The 18,505-nt window shown below is 47.2% G+C and overlaps 2 protein-coding genes and 1 long non-coding RNA gene across 5 annotated transcripts; 1 reads left to right on the top strand and 2 right to left on the bottom strand.

Moving 5' to 3' along the window:
• Positions 1–615: 615 nt before the first annotated feature.
• LOC143905799 (uncharacterized) lies at positions 616–1,738 on the bottom strand. Its single transcript, XR_013259323.1, has 3 exons — positions 1,478–1,738; positions 1,012–1,203; positions 616–829 (listed from the first exon to the last, which is right to left on the bottom strand). It is a non-coding gene; the product is annotated as an uncharacterized LOC143905799 (long non-coding RNA).
• Positions 1,739–3,425: 1,687 nt separating this feature from the next.
• LOC143905780 (uncharacterized) lies at positions 3,426–4,427 on the top strand. The gene is made up of 3 exons (XM_077421372.1): positions 3,426–4,012; positions 4,077–4,253; positions 4,361–4,427. Exons 1-2 carry the CDS (start codon positions 3,426–3,428, stop codon positions 4,150–4,152), a joined length of 663 nt encoding a protein of 220 aa, XP_077277498.1. The 3' UTR covers positions 4,153–4,253; positions 4,361–4,427.
• Positions 4,428–15,199: 10,772 nt separating this feature from the next.
• Positions 15,200–18,242, bottom strand: LOC143905796 (uncharacterized). 3 transcript variants are annotated; one of them, XM_077421387.1, is made up of 5 exons: positions 17,832–18,242; positions 17,663–17,688; positions 16,193–16,209; positions 15,744–15,909; positions 15,200–15,546 (listed from the first exon to the last, which is right to left on the bottom strand). In XM_077421387.1, the coding sequence occupies exons 2-5, from the start codon at positions 17,667–17,669 to the stop codon at positions 15,227–15,229; spliced, it is 510 nt and encodes a 169-aa protein (XP_077277513.1). In that variant the 5' UTR covers positions 17,670–17,688; positions 17,832–18,242; the 3' UTR covers positions 15,200–15,226. The 3 variants fall into 3 exon arrangements, with proteins under 3 accessions (XP_077277513.1, XP_077277514.1, XP_077277512.1); XM_077421388.1 differs by having other exon boundaries at positions 17,847–18,242; XM_077421386.1 differs by having other exon boundaries at positions 15,212–15,546; positions 17,663–18,238.
• Between the last annotated feature and the right edge of the window lie 263 nt (positions 18,243–18,505).

Genomic DNA, 18,505 nt, shown 5'->3' with positions numbered 1-18,505 from the left:
CCTTATTTATTTAAAAGGTCTAGCAGCGCCAAGTTTTTTTACAAGAAAAATTTATGTATTTTAATAAAATATTTTTATTTTGTACTGTTACCTCTGTAATTCTTTGTGGCCATTAAAAAATACACATGTAAATAACTTTGTATTTAAATATCTTGTATTCCCTTGTTAAATTTAAATAAAATTTTTTAATCTTATAAAATTGTTATTATACATTCTTTTCTAATTGACACAATGTAAAGATTTTTCAAAGTAGTGCAACAATTATTTTTTGAGGCAATATACATGTTCTCTCTGTAATTGGCGCTCTAATTTAAAGAGATATCATTTCTTTTTTGTAATTGTAATAGATCACTTGAAGCGCGACTCTTCTTTTTGATAAGGTAACATAATTTTGTGACGTGTATCACTTGGGTTATAATTTTTCGGAAATAAAGATACTACTGCTTAGATTTTTTCGAGATTTTTCGAGATATAAAGATCTAAAACTTGTTACTTAGGTTTTTTCGAAGTATAATACTACCACTTTCTTTTTTTTTTAGGTAACAACATATACACTACTATACGTGTACTTGGCGCCTTTTTTTTACCTTTTTTTAAAAAAGGTTTTTTTGTGCGGATATCACGCCTTTTTGTAGTATATTACGCATTGTATAAACAGTATGTACAGGATAAAGCTATTTGGAGGTATAATACTACCACTTTGTTTTTTTTCGAGGTAACAACATAACAGGGTAACAACATAATACATATATACACTATTATGCGTGTACTTGGCGCTCTTTTTTACCTTTTTTTTAAAAGGTAATTTTGTACGGATCAACAGCTACGTCTAAAAATAAAATAATATATCAATATGATATTATGGCTACGATCAACGTGACACTACAAATGCTTCGAAGCATTCCTCTTCTCTTTTCTTTCAATGAAGAAAGAAGGAGAAGAAGAACCTCCAGAGCATTTGTATCACGTTGACCGTAGCCTATATATCAAGATATATATAATATCAACAACCTGTTCACCGTTCTCTGGATAGAATTGTAACACTGCTCTTGCGCTTCTTGACAGACATGCATACAACGTTGATAAGAAACGATATAAACGTCTTGTAGGATTGTGCAAAGTTTTGCTTGCATAGCACAACCACAAGCGCAGAAATACTGACAGCCCCATCAAACGTACCAGCTTTAAATGGCAATCCTTGACCTAAAAAGTAAAATAATGTATTAATATGATATTATGGCTATGGTCAACGTGACACTACAAATGCTTCGAAGCATTCCTCTTCTCTTTTCTTTCAATGAAGAAAGAAGGAGAAGAAGAACGCTCCAGAGCATTTGTATCACGTTGACCGTAGCCTATATATCAAGATATATATATATATATATATCTTTCAGCAACGTGCACAACTTTATTTGAGGTTATAATTGGGTACAACATTCATCGCACAAAATTTTTTAATTGCAAATCGGAAACGTACCTCGAGTTGAGCTCTTCTGCGATCAACGAAGTCGGGATCGAACGTGTCAGTCGTCACTTTCTGCCAAGCGTAGAGAACCTTCTTTTCCGGCAGCGATAGTAACACGATGGGTGCGTTCAGCCGATACTCCGCTAGCCTAGCAATCGTGAGCAGTCGCTCGTTTCCTCTCCTTTTAATCCATTGGGTCAAAGGAGAGGAAACGAGCGAAAACGAGCGACTACTCACGATTGCTAGGCTAGCGGAGTATCGGCTGAACGCACCCAATGTAGGGATACAAAATCTTTAGATAAGCACGAAGCAATTCAATTCAGTATATCGCCGGCACGATTACGGTGTTACTGCCGTTTCGCGTACGCGCGTATGCGCCCGTTGTCGCACCTTACCTCGCGACGCGTAATAAAGAGTCACACGATCGGTCTCGCTCCGCGCGTACTACCGTGTCTCTCGATCGATCGAGATAGATTAACTGATCAGATGATGAACTGACTGACAGGATAGCGCTCTAAACGAACGCACTGTCTGCACTGCACTGCACTGCGACACTAACGCCGCTAGCCGCCAGTGTCAAAAAAGTGAAAGTGACGTTCTCTGTTTGTTACATGTATGTTATAAAGAAAAGCGGTCGACGTAGACGACGTATCTTAAAAATAAATTTTCGCATTTGGACTTTGCGTCGCAATATCTCCGCTCGTAGGGCACGTAGCGAAATATTATGAGAGAAACCCCCCCCCCCTAATTGGACCACAAGCTATCGATCAAGCCTACTTAGAAATTGATCCGTTCACTCGTTATTGAGATCTCAACATCTCGGGTACTCGCAACCCGTCGCGTCGCGTAAATGAGTCACGGTCGGTCTCGCTCCGCGTGTACTTGGCGCGAGACACTACCGTGTCTCTTGATAAACAGAATAATAAATTTCTTTCGCCAGTATATAGAATAACAATTAAAGTAATTTAAATCGACCTGACTGGCAATATATATAACGTCTTTCCGATATGAACATTGAAAAACTGTGAGCCAACTTGGTTTGTCGGATTCACACAGCACTTTTTTCAGATCAATATCGAGACATTATTAATTTTGACCATGGTTTTGGTCCCTTGATGTAATTTCTAAATTAAATAGTTTTTAATTTTATTGCGAAAAATATTACCCCAGCCAGGGTTTGAACCTGGAACCTCCCGTATACCGTGCGGGTGTCGTGCCAATTCGACCACTAGGGCTGTGGTAATATTTATCGCAATAACAACTGTAAGATGGAGCACCGATTACTAGGTCGACGGTGTATAATAAACAAAATAATAAATTTCTTTCGCCAGTATATAGAATAACAATTAAAGTAATTTAAATCGATCTGACTGGCAATATATATAACGTCTTTCCGATATGAACATTGTAATTTAGAAATTACATCAAGGGACCAAAACCATGGTCAAAATTAATAATGTCTCGATATTGATCTGAAAAAAGTGCTGTGTGAATCCGACAAACCAAGTTGGCTCACAGTTTTTCAATGTTCATATCGGAAAGACGTTATATATATTGCCAGTCAGGTCGATTTAAATTACTTTAATTGTTATTCTATAATCTAGTCAATCATAGGCGAGCAGCTCATCTGTGATTGGCTGACATCCGATCCGCGATCCGTAATCCCAATCCGATCCGTGTCCGCGATACGAAATGTGTGACACGGGCTTAACGATTGTTTATTCTTTCTGTTTCAGAGAGTGAATCCATAAAAATATATATATATATATATTATATAGAGAGAGACACAGAGAGAGAGAGAGAGAGAGAGAGAAAGAAAGAGAGGCTATTTTTTTGCGCAGCAACGACGTCGGCGAAAATTAAGTGTGTGTATTCATTCGATCGTTACGTTTTCTCTTATTCCGTTTTAATTTTAACGAATCTAAAGTTTTCTCTCGACGTTATTTGTTAGTATAGAACGATGGAGGGCAGCGACAATAGCGACAGCAGCAGCGAAAGCAGCCACGGCAGCCTGCTGAGCAGCCTTGCCGACGCCCACTTCGTCCTTGACTTGATACAGCTTCAAAGACGAATCGAGGAATATTGGAAAAAGAGGAGAGACGCCGAGCTGCACGCTGTCATCGTTCGGGCGGGTGGCGGAGCGGCGGCGTCGGTAGCCGCCAAGAGATTCCAATATTACTGGAAGAGGAAGACCTCGCTGCCATGGAATTGGCGCCAACAATTTCCGCGATATAGGTCCGCGGGTGACTTTAAAACCTATATCGACACGGATCACTGGCAACCAGCCAACAAAAATTGCATGCCCGAACACTGGCGACGTCCTCCTGAATTTTACACGCCCGCCGCCATTGCGCGCGCAGCCAAGAAGTCGTGGCACGAGCCACGCAAGTGGTTAGAGATCCGTAGGACGGTATACGACGGCCCGGTAAAAATGTCGGACGAGGAACTAACTAGGAATCTGGAAGTGGAACTCGGCATGGAACTGCTATCTGAACTGGAGCAAATGTTAGCGGAAGAACCAGAACCGGAACCGGAACTGGAACAAAGGTATGCGTGTGCGTGTGTGCGTGCGTGTGCATGTGTGCGTGTTAATCACTTTTTCTCTTTTCAGCAATTCCCCGCGCGAACCCTTCTTGGAGATATCGTCGACCTCGTCGGAGTTGGAGGAAGAGGAGGAGCAGGAGTAGAAGCAGGAGCAGAAAGAGCAGGAGCAGGAGAAGGAGGAGGAAGACGAGTACGAGGATCCCGACAATCCACAGCCGGGGCCGAGCAGCGCGAAGATCCGTCGGTAAGTATACATCGAGTGTATACACCACGAGTATATACTCATCTTTCTACTTTGTTTTATTCAACTCGCGTACGCTTCTAATCGTCTCCATTATTTTATTATTTCAGACTGCGCTAAACGGCACATGCCGTCGTCAACCACGTTGTTATTCTTCGTCAATATTTTTTACTCAACTTATATATATAAATAAACATAGTTTGTCGTAAGTTTCAAAAGTGTCTCGTTCATTGTGACCACCCCTTCCTCACATTTTTCCTCGTCATCTATCCCACATTCTCATCCCCCCCCCCGTCGATATGGCCGCCACCTTGTCGCGGTGACGGGGCTTGAGCGCCGCGTTTCCTTCTCCTTGCGTGCGATTAGAGAACGCAGCGCGACCAAGAGCGGCCACGATTACGCGACGATGGACGCCAAAACTTGCGTTAGGCAAACAAGCGGGTGATGAAAAGAAGAAAAAAAAATTCAATGACTCTATAGCATTTCTAGAATCTATTGTAAAATTATTTAGAGTAGTAAAAATTAATCATCAACCAAAATTTAAGCCTGTGCAAAATGGCTTTATGACTACCACAAGGTCTATATTATTGAGCAGTTGACGAAGTATCTAATACATGAACGCGGATTTTTGTACGTACTTACCGGTCGATTGACACAGGATTGTGTTGAAAATCTTTTTTCTGCGATAAGAGTAAGACATCCAATTTCAAACGCATTACAATTTAAGCAAAATTAAAAACTTCTTACAATATCAAAATATATGAAATCATTACATACTTAAAATTATGATGAAGATGATGGTGATATGATTGGCGATTTTCTAGATAATTCTACAACAATTAAACAATCTGAACAATGTGAAAAAGTAATTTTTATTAAGCCTAACAACAATATTCATCTTGACACAATATTGAAATAAATTTATTATATAATATAGCAGGTCACATTATCGCAAGTATTGTTAAATGCACAAAAACATGTTCTTAATGTTTAGATTCTACAGGATCAAAAAGTTATTTCAAAAAAAAAAACATACAAAATTAGTTCTTTCGAAATGCTTCCTTAAAAACACGCTCTTTTTCGTCAATGAGGAAACGTTTGATTATTTTCTCAAGATAGAAATAATCATTCGATCATACATGTCAAATTTAAAAAAAACAAACTGCAATTTTTTTAGTTTTTATTTAAATAAAATGAATGATATTCATTGTGACACAATAAAAGATTGTTATAATTTAAAATTAAAAATAATGAAACGTTTTATATTATATAGAATGCGTATATCGTGTGTAAAATCCAACTTAAAAACGAAAAATTATAGTAGCAAAACCATGGCAACGCATACTTTCGTTCATTAAAAATTATGTATGTTATACTTTATTACATATGTAACGATGCACCCCCAAACATGCATCGTTCCGGCGCAAACACCTCGCCAAAGCCACCCCGCCGACCACCTGCGGGGTGAAGACCGGGCACAGTGTGCCCATATTTTTAATAAACACGTAATATTAGGAAGTCCGCGAACGGACTTAACGCGGCAACCGCCTCACCGCGCCGAGCGGTGCCGAAGGCGGCCGAACGCCGCCGAACGCGATCGCAGCGTCGGGACGCCGTAACCACCGATCGTTCCGCCGCACCGTCCCGGCGCTCGCGACCGCCGTCGCTACCCCCACCACGCCGCGACGCCGCAGCGACGGCGCCGCGGCGCGTATATAGGCCCGGCGTCGCTGGCACAGAGCGCGATTCCCGATCACCCGTCGTTCCGACAACACCGATCTTGAGTTCCCGCACCAAGCCAGTCCGAACAGAAGGTAGAGCGCCTCTGGCATTCTCTGTCTTCGCCGAGTGAGTCTCGGCAAAGGGCCAGCTCCTTTCTTTTAGCCAAAGCTTCCAGGATTCCTGCACTAAGCCAATCCGAACGTAAGGTGGAGCGCCTCTGGCATTCTCCGTCTTCGCCGAATGTGTCTCGGCTAAACGACCAGCTTTGCGCAGTCATCCGAATCACCCGAAGCCTGTCCGGACAAGAGGATAGAGCGCCTCCGGCATTCTCTGTCTTCGCCGAGTGTGTCTCGGCCGACGACCCGCTTCAACCGCGTTACCCACGCTTATCGATTCATATCGCCGCCGCGCCTCGCGCCATTTTTCCGCGCTCCGGGCCACGCCGACCGGGAAATCGGCACCACCCGGCCCGATACCTACCACCACGCGATCCGGCCCACGCGACGAACGAAAAGCGCCGGCTCCGCCCCGCACATACCGCGGGCTTTCCCGCGCCACCCGCGGCCGAACCAACGACGTCTCACGCGCACGCCCAACAGTCGAAAACCGCGCGGACACACGCGAGCAAACCCCGCCTGAGCGGTACACGCGTGCCGACTTCTTGCAAATGTAGCGAGGGTATATTGTAAAATAATAAACGTTACTACTGTCAATTAACCGAGGCACGACTTCATTTCGCTAACCTCGCCACCCGTCTGCTTCTCCGCACCTCCTTCGAACCCCGACCCGCCGCGAGCTAGATCCGCGCTTCGAAGTCAGGTTGTTTTATGGCGTCCGAACAGGGACACGACCGTAAAAAGCAGACCCGGAAGAACGGCAAAATGAAGGAGTTTTACTACCGGCTTAGTAAGAGCGACCTCGCGCACGAAATGGAAATGCTCGGACTCGACACTGACGGCAGCCTCGACGACCTCCGGAAATAATTGAGTAAATTCATCGACGAAAAGCCCGAGATGTTCGAAGCACGGGACACCCTCCACCTCGCGCCCCCGGCTATAACTCTAAATCAAGACCCTCTGCTCACCCCGGTAACAGTGATACACACCGACTCCCCGAGTAACCCGTCCACCGAAATCATGAACCAAATGCAAAAGTGGGGGTTGCACTTCGAAGGGAAGGACCCGTGGGCATTTATGGAGCGAATCGGCGAACTGCAGGCCGCCTACGAGTTTTCCGACGCGCACTGGCTACGCGGGCTGCCCGAATTACTCCGGGGGGACGCCTTACTGTGGTACCAGAATAACCGCGACAACTGGACCCGCTGGGCGGAGTTCGTAACCGATTTTAAGGATACATTCCTGCCGCGACGATACCAACTGCAGCTAGCAAACGAAATCCGTGACCGCGTACAGAAGGAGGGGGAACCGTACGTAAAATACGCGACGCAAATACTGACCCTTATGCGTAGGGCGGGAGGCTACTCGACTGAAGAACAAATCGAGCAGCTCTACGAAAACATGCACCCCGACTATCAAAGCCGCATCTGGCGGAGCGATGTGCGCAGTCCCCGGGAGCTGCAGCAGCGGGCAGGGGAATTCGAGCGATTGCAGCAAAATCGCAGAAAACACAGCGCCGCGAAAAGCACCGTCGCCGACCCACCGACTACCGCCGCCGTATACAACCGAAGCGAGTGCTGCTGGCGCTGCAAACAGCGCGGGCACACGCGCTTCGACTGCCGGCGCCCCGCCCGTAAATTCTGCTCGCAATGCGGCAAAGACGGCGTCCTGACAAAGGAGTGCCACCCGCCTCCGGGAAACGACACCGGGACCGCGGAAACTCCGGCCACCCCTCGGTCCTCCCCGTAAAGTTCACACCCCGGCCGCACCTAAAGACGCGCATCCGAGACCGTCCGCTGGACGCCCTGCTCGACACCGGATCAAACATCTCTTTCGTCAACGAGCACACCGCCCAACTCGCGCAGAGCCTCGGCTTCCCCGTGACCCCGGAGGAAGGGCAAGTCCAGCTCGCCAACGGGCAGCATATCACGTTACCGGGCCGCGTCCGGCTACCGATTCAAACCACCGGCACAACGATCTGGCATTCGTTTACGATTATGCCAAACCTGAGAAGCGCGGTACTACTCGGGGTCGATTTCTGGGCGAAGTTAGGACGCGCCATCCCCGCGCCCGTCGATTCGGGATCCCACGACCAGACCCCCGCCACCGCAATGACCGAGGGCATCGCGCCACACACCCCAGCCGAAGTTAAGGAACTCCGGGAATTTTTCGCGGAAAAACTCCCGCTCTTCGACCAAGTAAGCGGGCCGACTGACAAAACTGCCCACCACATCCGAGTCAAAGAAAACGTCGAGCCGATTAAACAACGGTACCGACCGCGCAATCCCGCCATGCAGGCCATCATTAACGCCGAGGTCGAAAAAATGGAACGGGAAGGGGTAATAGAGCGATCGAATAGCGCGTGGAGCTCCCCGGTGGTCGTGGTACGAAAAAAAGACGGGAGCCACCGATTCTGCATCGATTTTAGACGGGTTAACGACGCGACCGAGACCGACGCCTACCCCCTCCCTCAAATCACCGCGACGCTCGGCAAATTACGCGGGGCAAAATACCTGACGACGCTCGACCTCAAGAGCGGGTACTGGCAGATGCCGCTCACCCCACCCAGCCGACCGATCACTGCGTTCACCGTACCGGGGAAGGGGCTCTACCACTTTAAAGTAATGCCGTTCGGCCTACACTCCGCTCCCGCGACATTCCAGCGGCTGCTGGATACCATGCTCGGGCCGGAACTCGAACCGCACGTCTTCGTATACCTCGACGATATTATCATTATCACGACAACATTCGAGGAACACCTCCGGATTTTACGCAAAGTATTCCGGCGCCTCCGCACAGCAAGCTTACGACTCAACCCAGACAAATGCAGATTTTGCGTCGACCGCCTACAATACCTCGGCCATATAGTCGATCGCGAAGGGATCCGTACCGACCCGGAGAAAGTGCGGGCAGTCGCCCAGTGGCCGCGGCCGAAAACCGTAAAACAAGTCCGGCAATTCCTGGGGGTAGCATCGTGGTACCGACGATTCATCCAAGACTTCGCGACCATCGCCGCGCCGCTCACCGCCCTGACGCGAAAGCACGCCCGCTGGAGCTGGGGGGAGGCAGAGGATACCGCGTTCGAGAAATTAAAAGATACCTTGACCTCCGCGCCGGTCCTCATGTGCCCAGATTTCACGCGCCGCTTCATCCTACAAACCGACGCAAGCACGACCGGCCTCGGGGCCGTGCTCACGGAAAACTTTCCGGAAGGAGAGAGAGTTATCGCCTACGCCAGCCGCACACTGAATCAGGCCGAACGGAATTACAGCGCGACCGAGCTCGAATGCCTTGCCGTAATCTGGGGAATCCGGCGAATGCGCGAGTATCTAGAAGGATACTCATTCACAGTAATTACCGACCACCAATCCCTCCGCTGGCTGCAAAAATTAGATGCACCCACCGGCAGGTTGGGACGCTGGGCATTCGAGCTCCAACAATACGATATGGACATCAAATACCGCAAGGGAGCCCTCAACCGGGTCGCGGACGCCCTGTCGCGTCAAAACACCACCGTCGCCGTCACGACCCCTCCCCGCTGCTCGTGGTACCGCCGGACGCTACGAGCGGTACAAAACACCCCCCGGGAACACCCCGATTACGAGGTGAGGGACGGGAAACTGTACCGGCACATATTGCACAACCTCGACTTTAACGAAACACCGCCCGAAGCCCAATGGAAGGAATGCGTGGCTAAGGAGCTGCACCCCGAAATCCTCCACCGAAATCACGACGCCCCCACCGCCGGACATCTCGGCATCGCTCGAATCGCCCAGTTATATTACTGGCCCGGCATGTTCCGGGAAATCGCACAATATGTACGAAACTGCCCTCGGTGTCTAGAGCACAAAGTCGCGCAAACCCGACCGGCGGGAACACTGCACGCCACGTCCGTCACCCGCCCGTGGAAACAGGTCACCCTCGACCTAATCGGACCACTGCCGCGATCGAAGCAAGGCCACACATGGCTCCTGACAATGCAGGACCGCTTCTCCAAGTGGTTGGAGATGCGCCCTCTGCGTCGCGCCACCGCCACCGCCGTAACCACGCACATCGCCGAAGCGATTATATTCCGCCACGGTTGCTCCGACACGATATTATCGGACAACGGCACGCAGCTCCGTTCCAGTAAACTCGCAAAAATGCTCGCTGCCCATGACGTCCGACACGTATATGCACCGGTTCACGCGCCGCATTGCAACCCGGTCGAGCGAACAAACCGGGTTGTAAAAACAATGATTGCGCAATACGTCGACCGAAACCACCGTAATTGGGATGAGCGCATCCTCGAGCTCCAATTCGCGTACAATACGGCTCGCCACGAAGCCACCGGCTACACCCCCGCGTATCTCATATTCGGCCGAGAACCAATCTCCCCTCTCAACCGGGAGACCGCTCCAAGCACCGCGGCCGCCCCACCGGACGAAACGCGCCGACACCTCGAGGAGGCCTACGAGCTCGTAAGAATACATCTGGCGCGAGCGTTTCAGAGACAGGAAAAAAACTATAATCTACGACGCCGACAATGGGCACCGAAAGTCGGGAAGTGGATATGGAAACGCGAATACCCACTCTCCATTAAAGCCGCCGCATTTAACGCCAAACTAGCGCCAAAGTTCCGCGGCTCCCTCGAGGTGCGCCGAATTGTATCACCGGTAATCGTCGATCTCCGCGACAGAAGCGGCAAGTGGAGCCGCCACATCCACGTACAAGATTTAAAACCCGCGCCCACCGCCCCCGCGCCTAACGACAACGAAGAGGGCAATGACACCGAAACCGACGCCGGCGAAGACAACGAACCTGACATCGAGGAGGACAGCAATACCGAAACAGAAACCGACAACGATGACAACACGGAACCGGGGGATAACGGCAATAATAATAACAACGAAACAAAGACGGAGGACGACGACGAAGCAGAAGATTAGGCGAAAAACAAATCGCCCCACTCTCAAAAAGGGAAATAAATACCAGCGCCGAAAACGAACGAGCCCACAGACAAGCCATGGCATCCGTCCAGAGCGAAACGTCAATCGAGAGAAATATTCTCGAGGAAATCAACAAGATCCTCGCCGAGCCAGAAGAGTATGACCCGGCCCACCCGGACATCGGGCATACCTGGTCGAGGCTCTTTAACCGAGGGTCAGCCGCCGCCGCCGCCCTCGCCAGGAGTACCGAACCCGCAGGCGTACCGCCGACACGGAAAAGCGTGCCAACGGTCGGCTGCACGATCCAGCGGTCCGATGAGCAGCAACGGCGGAAATTGGAGTGGCTCACCACCCCGCCACCTCCACTGAGCCAGCCGAGACCGCGAGCTGTGCCAAAGATCATCAAGGTGGAGAAGACGAAAATCGACCTAAAAGCCATACGGGACCGTTCAAGACCCCTGGCACCACCACCAACACCGGCCAACAACCCGCCGGCGCCGGCGAAACTCCCGCCGATACCGACCACCGGCCCGACGGCACATCCAGAGGCGGCCACAACGAGCACCCTGGCGCCGCCGCCGCCGCAACCAGCACCAGTCGAGGTCCGACCGTTACGGGCGGAAGGGACCCAACCACCACCCCCGATCCCGGTAGCCGTAGAGGACGGGCACGTCATATGGGTGCCCCATTACCATGTGCACGTCTCCCGGCAGCACAAGACGCGGTCGGGAGGCAAGCGATGGCACATTCGGTTCAACGCGACCGGCTCCGTCCGCAGCATTCGGGAGATCAGGCCGAAGACGTAGAGCGCCGAATTCGCGCTTTCCAAGGAGGGGGGGTGATGTAACGATGCACCCCCAAACATGCATTGTTCCGGCGCAAACACCTCGCCAAAGCCACCCCGCCAACCACCCGCGGGGTGAAGACCGGGCACAGTGTGCCCATATTTTTAATAAACACGTAATTTTAGGAACTCCGCGAACGGACTTAACGCGGCAACCACCTCACCGCGCCGAGCGGTACCGAAGGCGGCCGAACGCCGCCGAACGCGATCGCAGCGTCGGGACGCCGTAACCACCGATCGTTCCGCCGCACCGTCCCGGCGCTCGCGACCGCCGTCGCTACCCCCACCACGCCGCGACACCGCAGCGACGCCGCCGCGGCGCGTATATAAGCCCGGCGTCGCTGGCACAGAGCGCGATTCCCGATCACCCGTCGTTCCGACAACACCGATTCTGAGTTCCCGCACCAAGCCAGTCCGAACAGAAGGTAGAGCGCCTCTGGCATTCTCTGTCTTTGCCGAGTGTGTCTCGGCTAAACGACCAGCTTTGCGCAGTCATCCGAATCACCCGAAGCCTGTCCGGACAAGAGGATAGAGCGCCTCCGGCATTCTCTGTCTTCGCCGAGTGTGTCTCGGCCGACGACCCGCTTCAACCGCGTTACCCACGCTTCTCGATTCATATCGCCGCCGCGCCTCGCGCCATTTTTCCGCGCTCCGGGCCACGCCGACCGGGAAATCGGCACCACCCGGACCGATACCTACCACCACGCGATCCGGCCCACGCGACGAACGAAAAGCGCCGGCTCCGCCCCGCACATACCGCGGGCTTTTCCGCGCCACCCGCGGTCGAACCAACGACGTCTCACGCGCACGCCCAACAGTCGAAAACCGCGCGGACACACGCAAGCAAACCCCGCCTGAGCGGTACACGCGTGCCGACCTCTTGCAAATGTAGCGAGGGTATATTGTAAAATAATAAACGTTACTACTGTCAATTAACCGAGGCACGACTTCATTTCGCTAACCTCGCCACCCGTCTGCTTCTCCGCACCTCCTTCGAACCCCGACCCGCCGCGAGCTAGATCCGCGCTTCGAAGTCAGGTTGTTTTACATATATATAAGAATAATGTATGTTGTATTTTTATATTGTATTCTATTATGTATATATATTCTATGTATTTATATATATATGTCAATCGTCGTCGTCAAACTTTACCATAACAAAGAATTGGCTGCTTTGACGACATTGTAACTATTAATTAGCGATTTTGACGACACTGAAAAAAATATATTAAATTAAACATATCTTCATTGTGAAAATACGTTAAATATAAAAATATGCTAAATAAAAAAAGATGATTTATGAAAACTTTCAATTTATTTTATCTTAATTTTTTTCGATTTGAAAAAAATCGAACAGAGAAAAATATAAAAATATGAATAAATTATTAAATACGACTATTCTTAATGATTAGGAAGTAAATTTAGTTTCGTGTTGTAAACTTGTGTAAGACATTTTTCACGTTTATTTATTTTTTAATAACTAATGTTTTTTAGCATTCTCTATACTTGCGAGATATTTCAATCATAATGCATATATTTTGTTGACGGCAGATTTCCCAACCTTTGAAAATGACAAACTTAACGACGTATTATTTTCTTTATAGTACCAAGCATTGATTCTTTACTTTCCAAATCTTTATTTTTACGCAAATAGGCACAAATTTTTCGTATTGTATAAAGGTATTTTTATTAAAATCTAAGACGATTTGGACATATTAAACATTAAACAATTATTAAAAATTTTTATGTATTCTTTACCAGGAAGAATAGATACCGAAAGCCATAATAAAAAATATGCTTGAGTTTTAAATATTGTCGCAAATAAATAAAAAATTACCAATTACAATTATAATAAAAAAAATAGAAAATATCGTAGATAATAAGGTTATAATACAGAATATTCCCATCAAACGTAGAAGCTATTGTTAGAAATATAAGAATAAAAAATAAACGTTATAGTACGTTAAACAGGTATTTTGATAAATAGACAAAAGATTATTGTAAATAATTTTGCTTCATTGTGCAAAATACATATACAAAAATAGTACAGAACCTGAGAGTATATAAATACAGTAGGATAAATGATACTGTCACGGACATTTTCTTAAGTTTTTTAACATATTTGTACTTGTAACTATCTATATATATAAAGGAAGATGTCCTGACTGACTGACTGACTCATCAACCCCCAGCCCAAACCCCTGAACCTAGAAACTTCAAATTTGGAGAGTGTATTCCTTTCGTGACGTAAGCACCCACTAAGAAAGGAATTGTAAAAATTCAACCCCTAAAGGGGTGGAAAGGGGTAAAATGTGTTTTCACGACTTTCTCAATATCTCCTGAGTCCGATGAGATATCGACTTGGTTTTTGCCTACGAAGGTTACTATACAAGTGCTTAAAAACATAAATCAAGATTTTGCTAGAGGGAGAGGGAGAGGGAAAGGGAGAAAGAGAGAGAGACTATTTGCGTGTCTTAATACACATGTTCTCCGGGGCGAAGCCCGGCGGGGCATGCTAGTCTAGTATAAATTCTGAACATAACATCAAGTAACTTATTGTGTCTAGACGTCTAAATAATTAAATTAAAAAGTTAATAAAACTGCAACTGATTTTATTACTTGTACCAAATGTAAAAGTTGTTTCGCCAAAAGCACAATACACCATTGTTTATTACAGGTTAATCCTGTTTTACTTATAAAAAGTAAAACTTTCTACAGAGAAGACTAATATAGGATGTACAGTTTTATCAGATAAATATTACAATATTCTTTTTTAAAGTTTTGATTTCTTGTACTCCTGCAGTAGCAGTCGATTGTCAATCTTTGTTAAGGCTTATGGGCTTTTCCCGTCATAATGTGAGATTGTGACGTCAGGTGAGCGAGAAATGACAAGAATTCTCAGCGTGTTATTTCAAAATATGTCATTTCTCGCCTCTGACGTCACAATATATTTCACAACATGACAGAAAGAGCCCAGAAGCCTTAAACATATACGTCATCTTCTCATTACGGAATGTATCAAGAGGGGTAAAACGAAAAAGAACGTAGTTAAAAATTTTCTAAAACTATTACTTGTAGATGTTGGCATGAGTGTGACGAAGACTGTCTTAGAGACACAATCCACGCATAAAAGACTCAAAAAATAGATCTGTCTACATTAGAAGATGTCAAAACGTTACATAAATATTTTACGAAAAAAAGAATAGAAACTTACACAACATTAAACGAATCTTTTTTTTCGACGGCGTTACTTTACGTTTAAAATTGCGAAAAAAGCTAATATACCAAAAAGAAATCCTTACACATTTGGATTACCTGGTTTGAACGAACATAGATAGCTCGTGTCTTCCTATATCTAGACGAATATTATTCTAATTGAAAGTGACAATGATATTTCGACAATAGTTTCAAACAACAGAAGATTAAATACAGCAAACAAAAACTAACGTTAGTTCTTACGTTCGATGTAACGTCTCCGTGCGATCGGCGAAAGACCAAGTTCTTTGTCCAGAGCTCGAATAAGTTTTCCAGAGCACGTCTCGATAGCGAAAAACTGCCCAGTTCAGCATTTGGAATCATGTGGCAGAACGTAGTTCGAGTATTCATCCGCAACGTAAACGCGCACACTCGCCGTCTTCCTTGAGTGGCACATTTATTTAATAAAGCGCCAAAGAACACGAGATCATCTGCGAAAAAAACAAGACCACGTCGACATTACTTTTATAGTACGTAAACGCTGCGATATTATGACGCGAGTGTTATTTCACGCATTAAATTTTTTGTATAATGTATCTTATATTTGGTTACCTTTACGAGTGCTACCGTAATCTGCTCTGACGAAGTACTTCCGCTTATGGTGATATCTAAGAAGATCGTCACGTACAGGCCTTACACCGATTATCTTGGCTGGTGGATGTATGTTTTATCAGGTGCAGCTCTTTTTGCGTGAAACGCAGCTTTATACCACCACGTGGCTCCTTAGTTTCCAAGTTAACTTCCTCTGGTATCAAAAAAGGTAAATCAAGTTCCTCACTGTCACTGTCAATGTCCTGTAATAATCAAGCAACGCAAACGTAAGAAATAAAAAATCAAAGATATTCTTATAAACGTCATTTTAAGCAAGATCTTTGATTACGTTATGTGAGAAATATACACTTTTTTTATAAGTCTCTTCACCCTTGAACCACTTCGATCTCGATAAAACTTGATTAGTCGTTTTGCTCAGCGATTTCGTTTGCAAGCATCTACGTTTTCTGTACTTAGGTTTTTACTTGTACAATATTTAACAATGTTGTAAAAATAAATATTACTCTCACCAACGTGAAGACCTACCTGCCTAAAATACGCACGACCAAATCACGATCCAGGCCCGCACACACCTGAAAGCTTACGCGCGCAATAATTTTAGACGGCTCTTTAATCTGATGCACCAGTGATGTCATTCTGTAAACATCTATGTTTGTCTTCCTTGACAGCATCCTAAATCTTTATAGTACTGCGCGTGCATCCACGATGTTTCCCACGCCACGCACGTACACGTTAATGTCCAAGTCTTTCAAGGCGGCAGCCTTCGATCTGATGCGCGGTTTTTCGTCGTCCACGAGTTTAGGGGTGTGACAAGTAAGCAGAACTATCCTGCGTTTGGTAAAGACTATCTTTATCTTTAAAAAGATATCCATGGCGTCGGTAAACGCGTCCTGAAGCGAGTAACCATCTTTGGCGTTCGTGCTCTGCGAACCCTTCCCGGCCGCTTTTAACTGCATACTGCATACTCCATACTAGCTTCTGCCAAAGCCGTTGCTTGAACACATGCAAGGATACGTACGGACACGCACCTGTAACTCGTTAATCAAACTAATAACCAACGTTCGAACTAACCTTGGAAAACTTTTGGATATGACTGAGCTTGGTCTCCGGTTTTATCTCAAACCGCTTCTGCGTAGCATTGACGAGAAACACGGTGGCTTCTCTTACTCCGTATCCGTGACTCTCTTGCAACGCGTCTTCTCCCGCCGTCGTGTACGCTTGTACGAGTGCCCGTTCTGTTCGCAGCATACGTTGTTACTCGCGTACGTATTTCACAAGTATCATTTAAATACGGTCTCAGAGAACATTACGATAGATATTTTTAAATCATCTGAGAGATCATAAGAACGCTTAAACGTCTCCCAAGATGTCTTCGAACATACGAACGCTACATATTTTAAGTAACTGCTGTACGTAAAATAATAAATACGTAGTACAGTTTGTTGATATCCATTCCGAACACAATACCGGCCGTTTAGGTTTACGACGGTGTCGGAAAATTGTATTAAATACTCACTGAAGGAATTGAAACGTAGATCACAAAGACTAGACGTCTGCGACGCTCTGACGACGCTACACGACGCTACGACGTTTTTATCTTTATATTTGTCGATGGAAAGATTATCTATATAATGTTCTCCGAGACCGTATTTAAATGATACGTGTGAAATACGTACGATAGCAACAACGTATGCTGCGAACAGAACGGGCACTCGTACAAGCGTACACGACGGCGGGAGAAGACGCGTTGTGCAAGAAAGTCAACGGGCGCGTTTGGCAGACCAAGCCGCTGAGTAGCAGTCGAACGTGCGTGGCTCTTACTTTTAGAACCAACCACGCAACGCAGAGTATTGCGAAGACAAATTCAACAGTTTTGTATCTGCTAAACGCGGGCCGTGGTACACGGAGTACGAAAGCAGGGAGCACACACTTCTGCACACGGCATAAGGCCGGTCGCACAGTCTCCGCGTAACGTGCGTCTCCGCGTAAACTCACTCTGCATCTTTTTCTACCTATCCCCCCTAGAAAGAGACAAAGAGTGAGTTTACGCGGAGACGCTAGGGAGACGCACGTTACGCGGAGACTGTGCGACCGGCCCCGACGGCGTAAGCTGAAAAAACGTGCGAGGTCCCGACACCGGTGCCGAAGGAACAAGACCACGCACGTTTCTTCGGCTTACGTCGTCGGCGTTATGCAGAAGTGTGTGCTCCCCGCTTAAAGCTGGCGTCAGACAGGACGCGTCAAGCAGCGAGCAGCAACCACGCAACAAGGCACGATGTTCTACGTCACTGCTGATATCACTTAGAGCTGCGTGGGTTGCTGCTTGCGCTACTTAAGGCTGGTTTCACATGGGGCGTAAGACGCATATGCGTAACTTGCGTCAGCCAATCAACGCGTCTCAGCTACTATACGCGTCGGATACGCGTAATTTACTGAGACGCGTTGATTGGCTGGGTTCGGGGAGCGCGCTTTTAGCGCTCGGAGCGTGCTCTGTCCTTGTTCAACTTTCAGTAAGTAACAAAGACAGAATGACGTTGTCAGCGCTACGAACGTCTCCCCGAACGCAGCCTCAAATCTAGCTTAAGGCTGAGTTTCCACTGAGCGCGTCACGCGTCGCGTCGTCACAAGTTAACCACGCAAAACATCACATTTCATTACATCCTTGTGACGGGATCGAACGGGGATGTTTTGCGTGGTTCAACTCGGACGACGCGACGCGTGACGCGCTCAGTGAAAACTCAGCCTTAAGGCCCGCGCACACAAACGGCATAGCTTAGCATAAGCGTAGCATAAAGGCCATCGCACACAAAATGCATAGCTTAGCATTAGCATAGCATA

Source organism: Temnothorax americanus, unplaced genomic scaffold (assembly GCF_048541705.1).
Source record: "Temnothorax americanus isolate GAGA-0224 unplaced genomic scaffold, ASM4854170v1 Scaffold67, whole genome shotgun sequence".
Classification (NCBI taxonomy): domain Eukaryota; kingdom Metazoa; phylum Arthropoda; class Insecta; order Hymenoptera; family Formicidae; genus Temnothorax; species Temnothorax americanus.
Note: the sequence above shows the minus strand (reverse complement) of the source record. Positions and strands in the feature narration are given on the sequence as shown.

Excerpts from the sequence above, each read along its gene's own strand:
- LOC143905780 (XM_077421372.1), top strand. The coding sequence starts at position 3,426 with ATGGAGGGCAGCGACAATAGCGACAGCAGCAGCGAAAGCAGCCACGGC. Across the intron at positions 4,013-4,076 it reads GAACCGGAACTGGAACAAAG|CAATTCCCCGCGCGAACCCT; the intron begins GTATGCGTGTGC and ends TTCTCTTTTCAG.
- LOC143905796 (XM_077421387.1), bottom strand. Across the intron at positions 15,547-15,743 it reads AGATAATCGGTGTAAGGCCT|ATGATCTCGTGTTCTTTGGC; the intron begins GTACGTGACGAT and ends TTTTTTTCGCAG.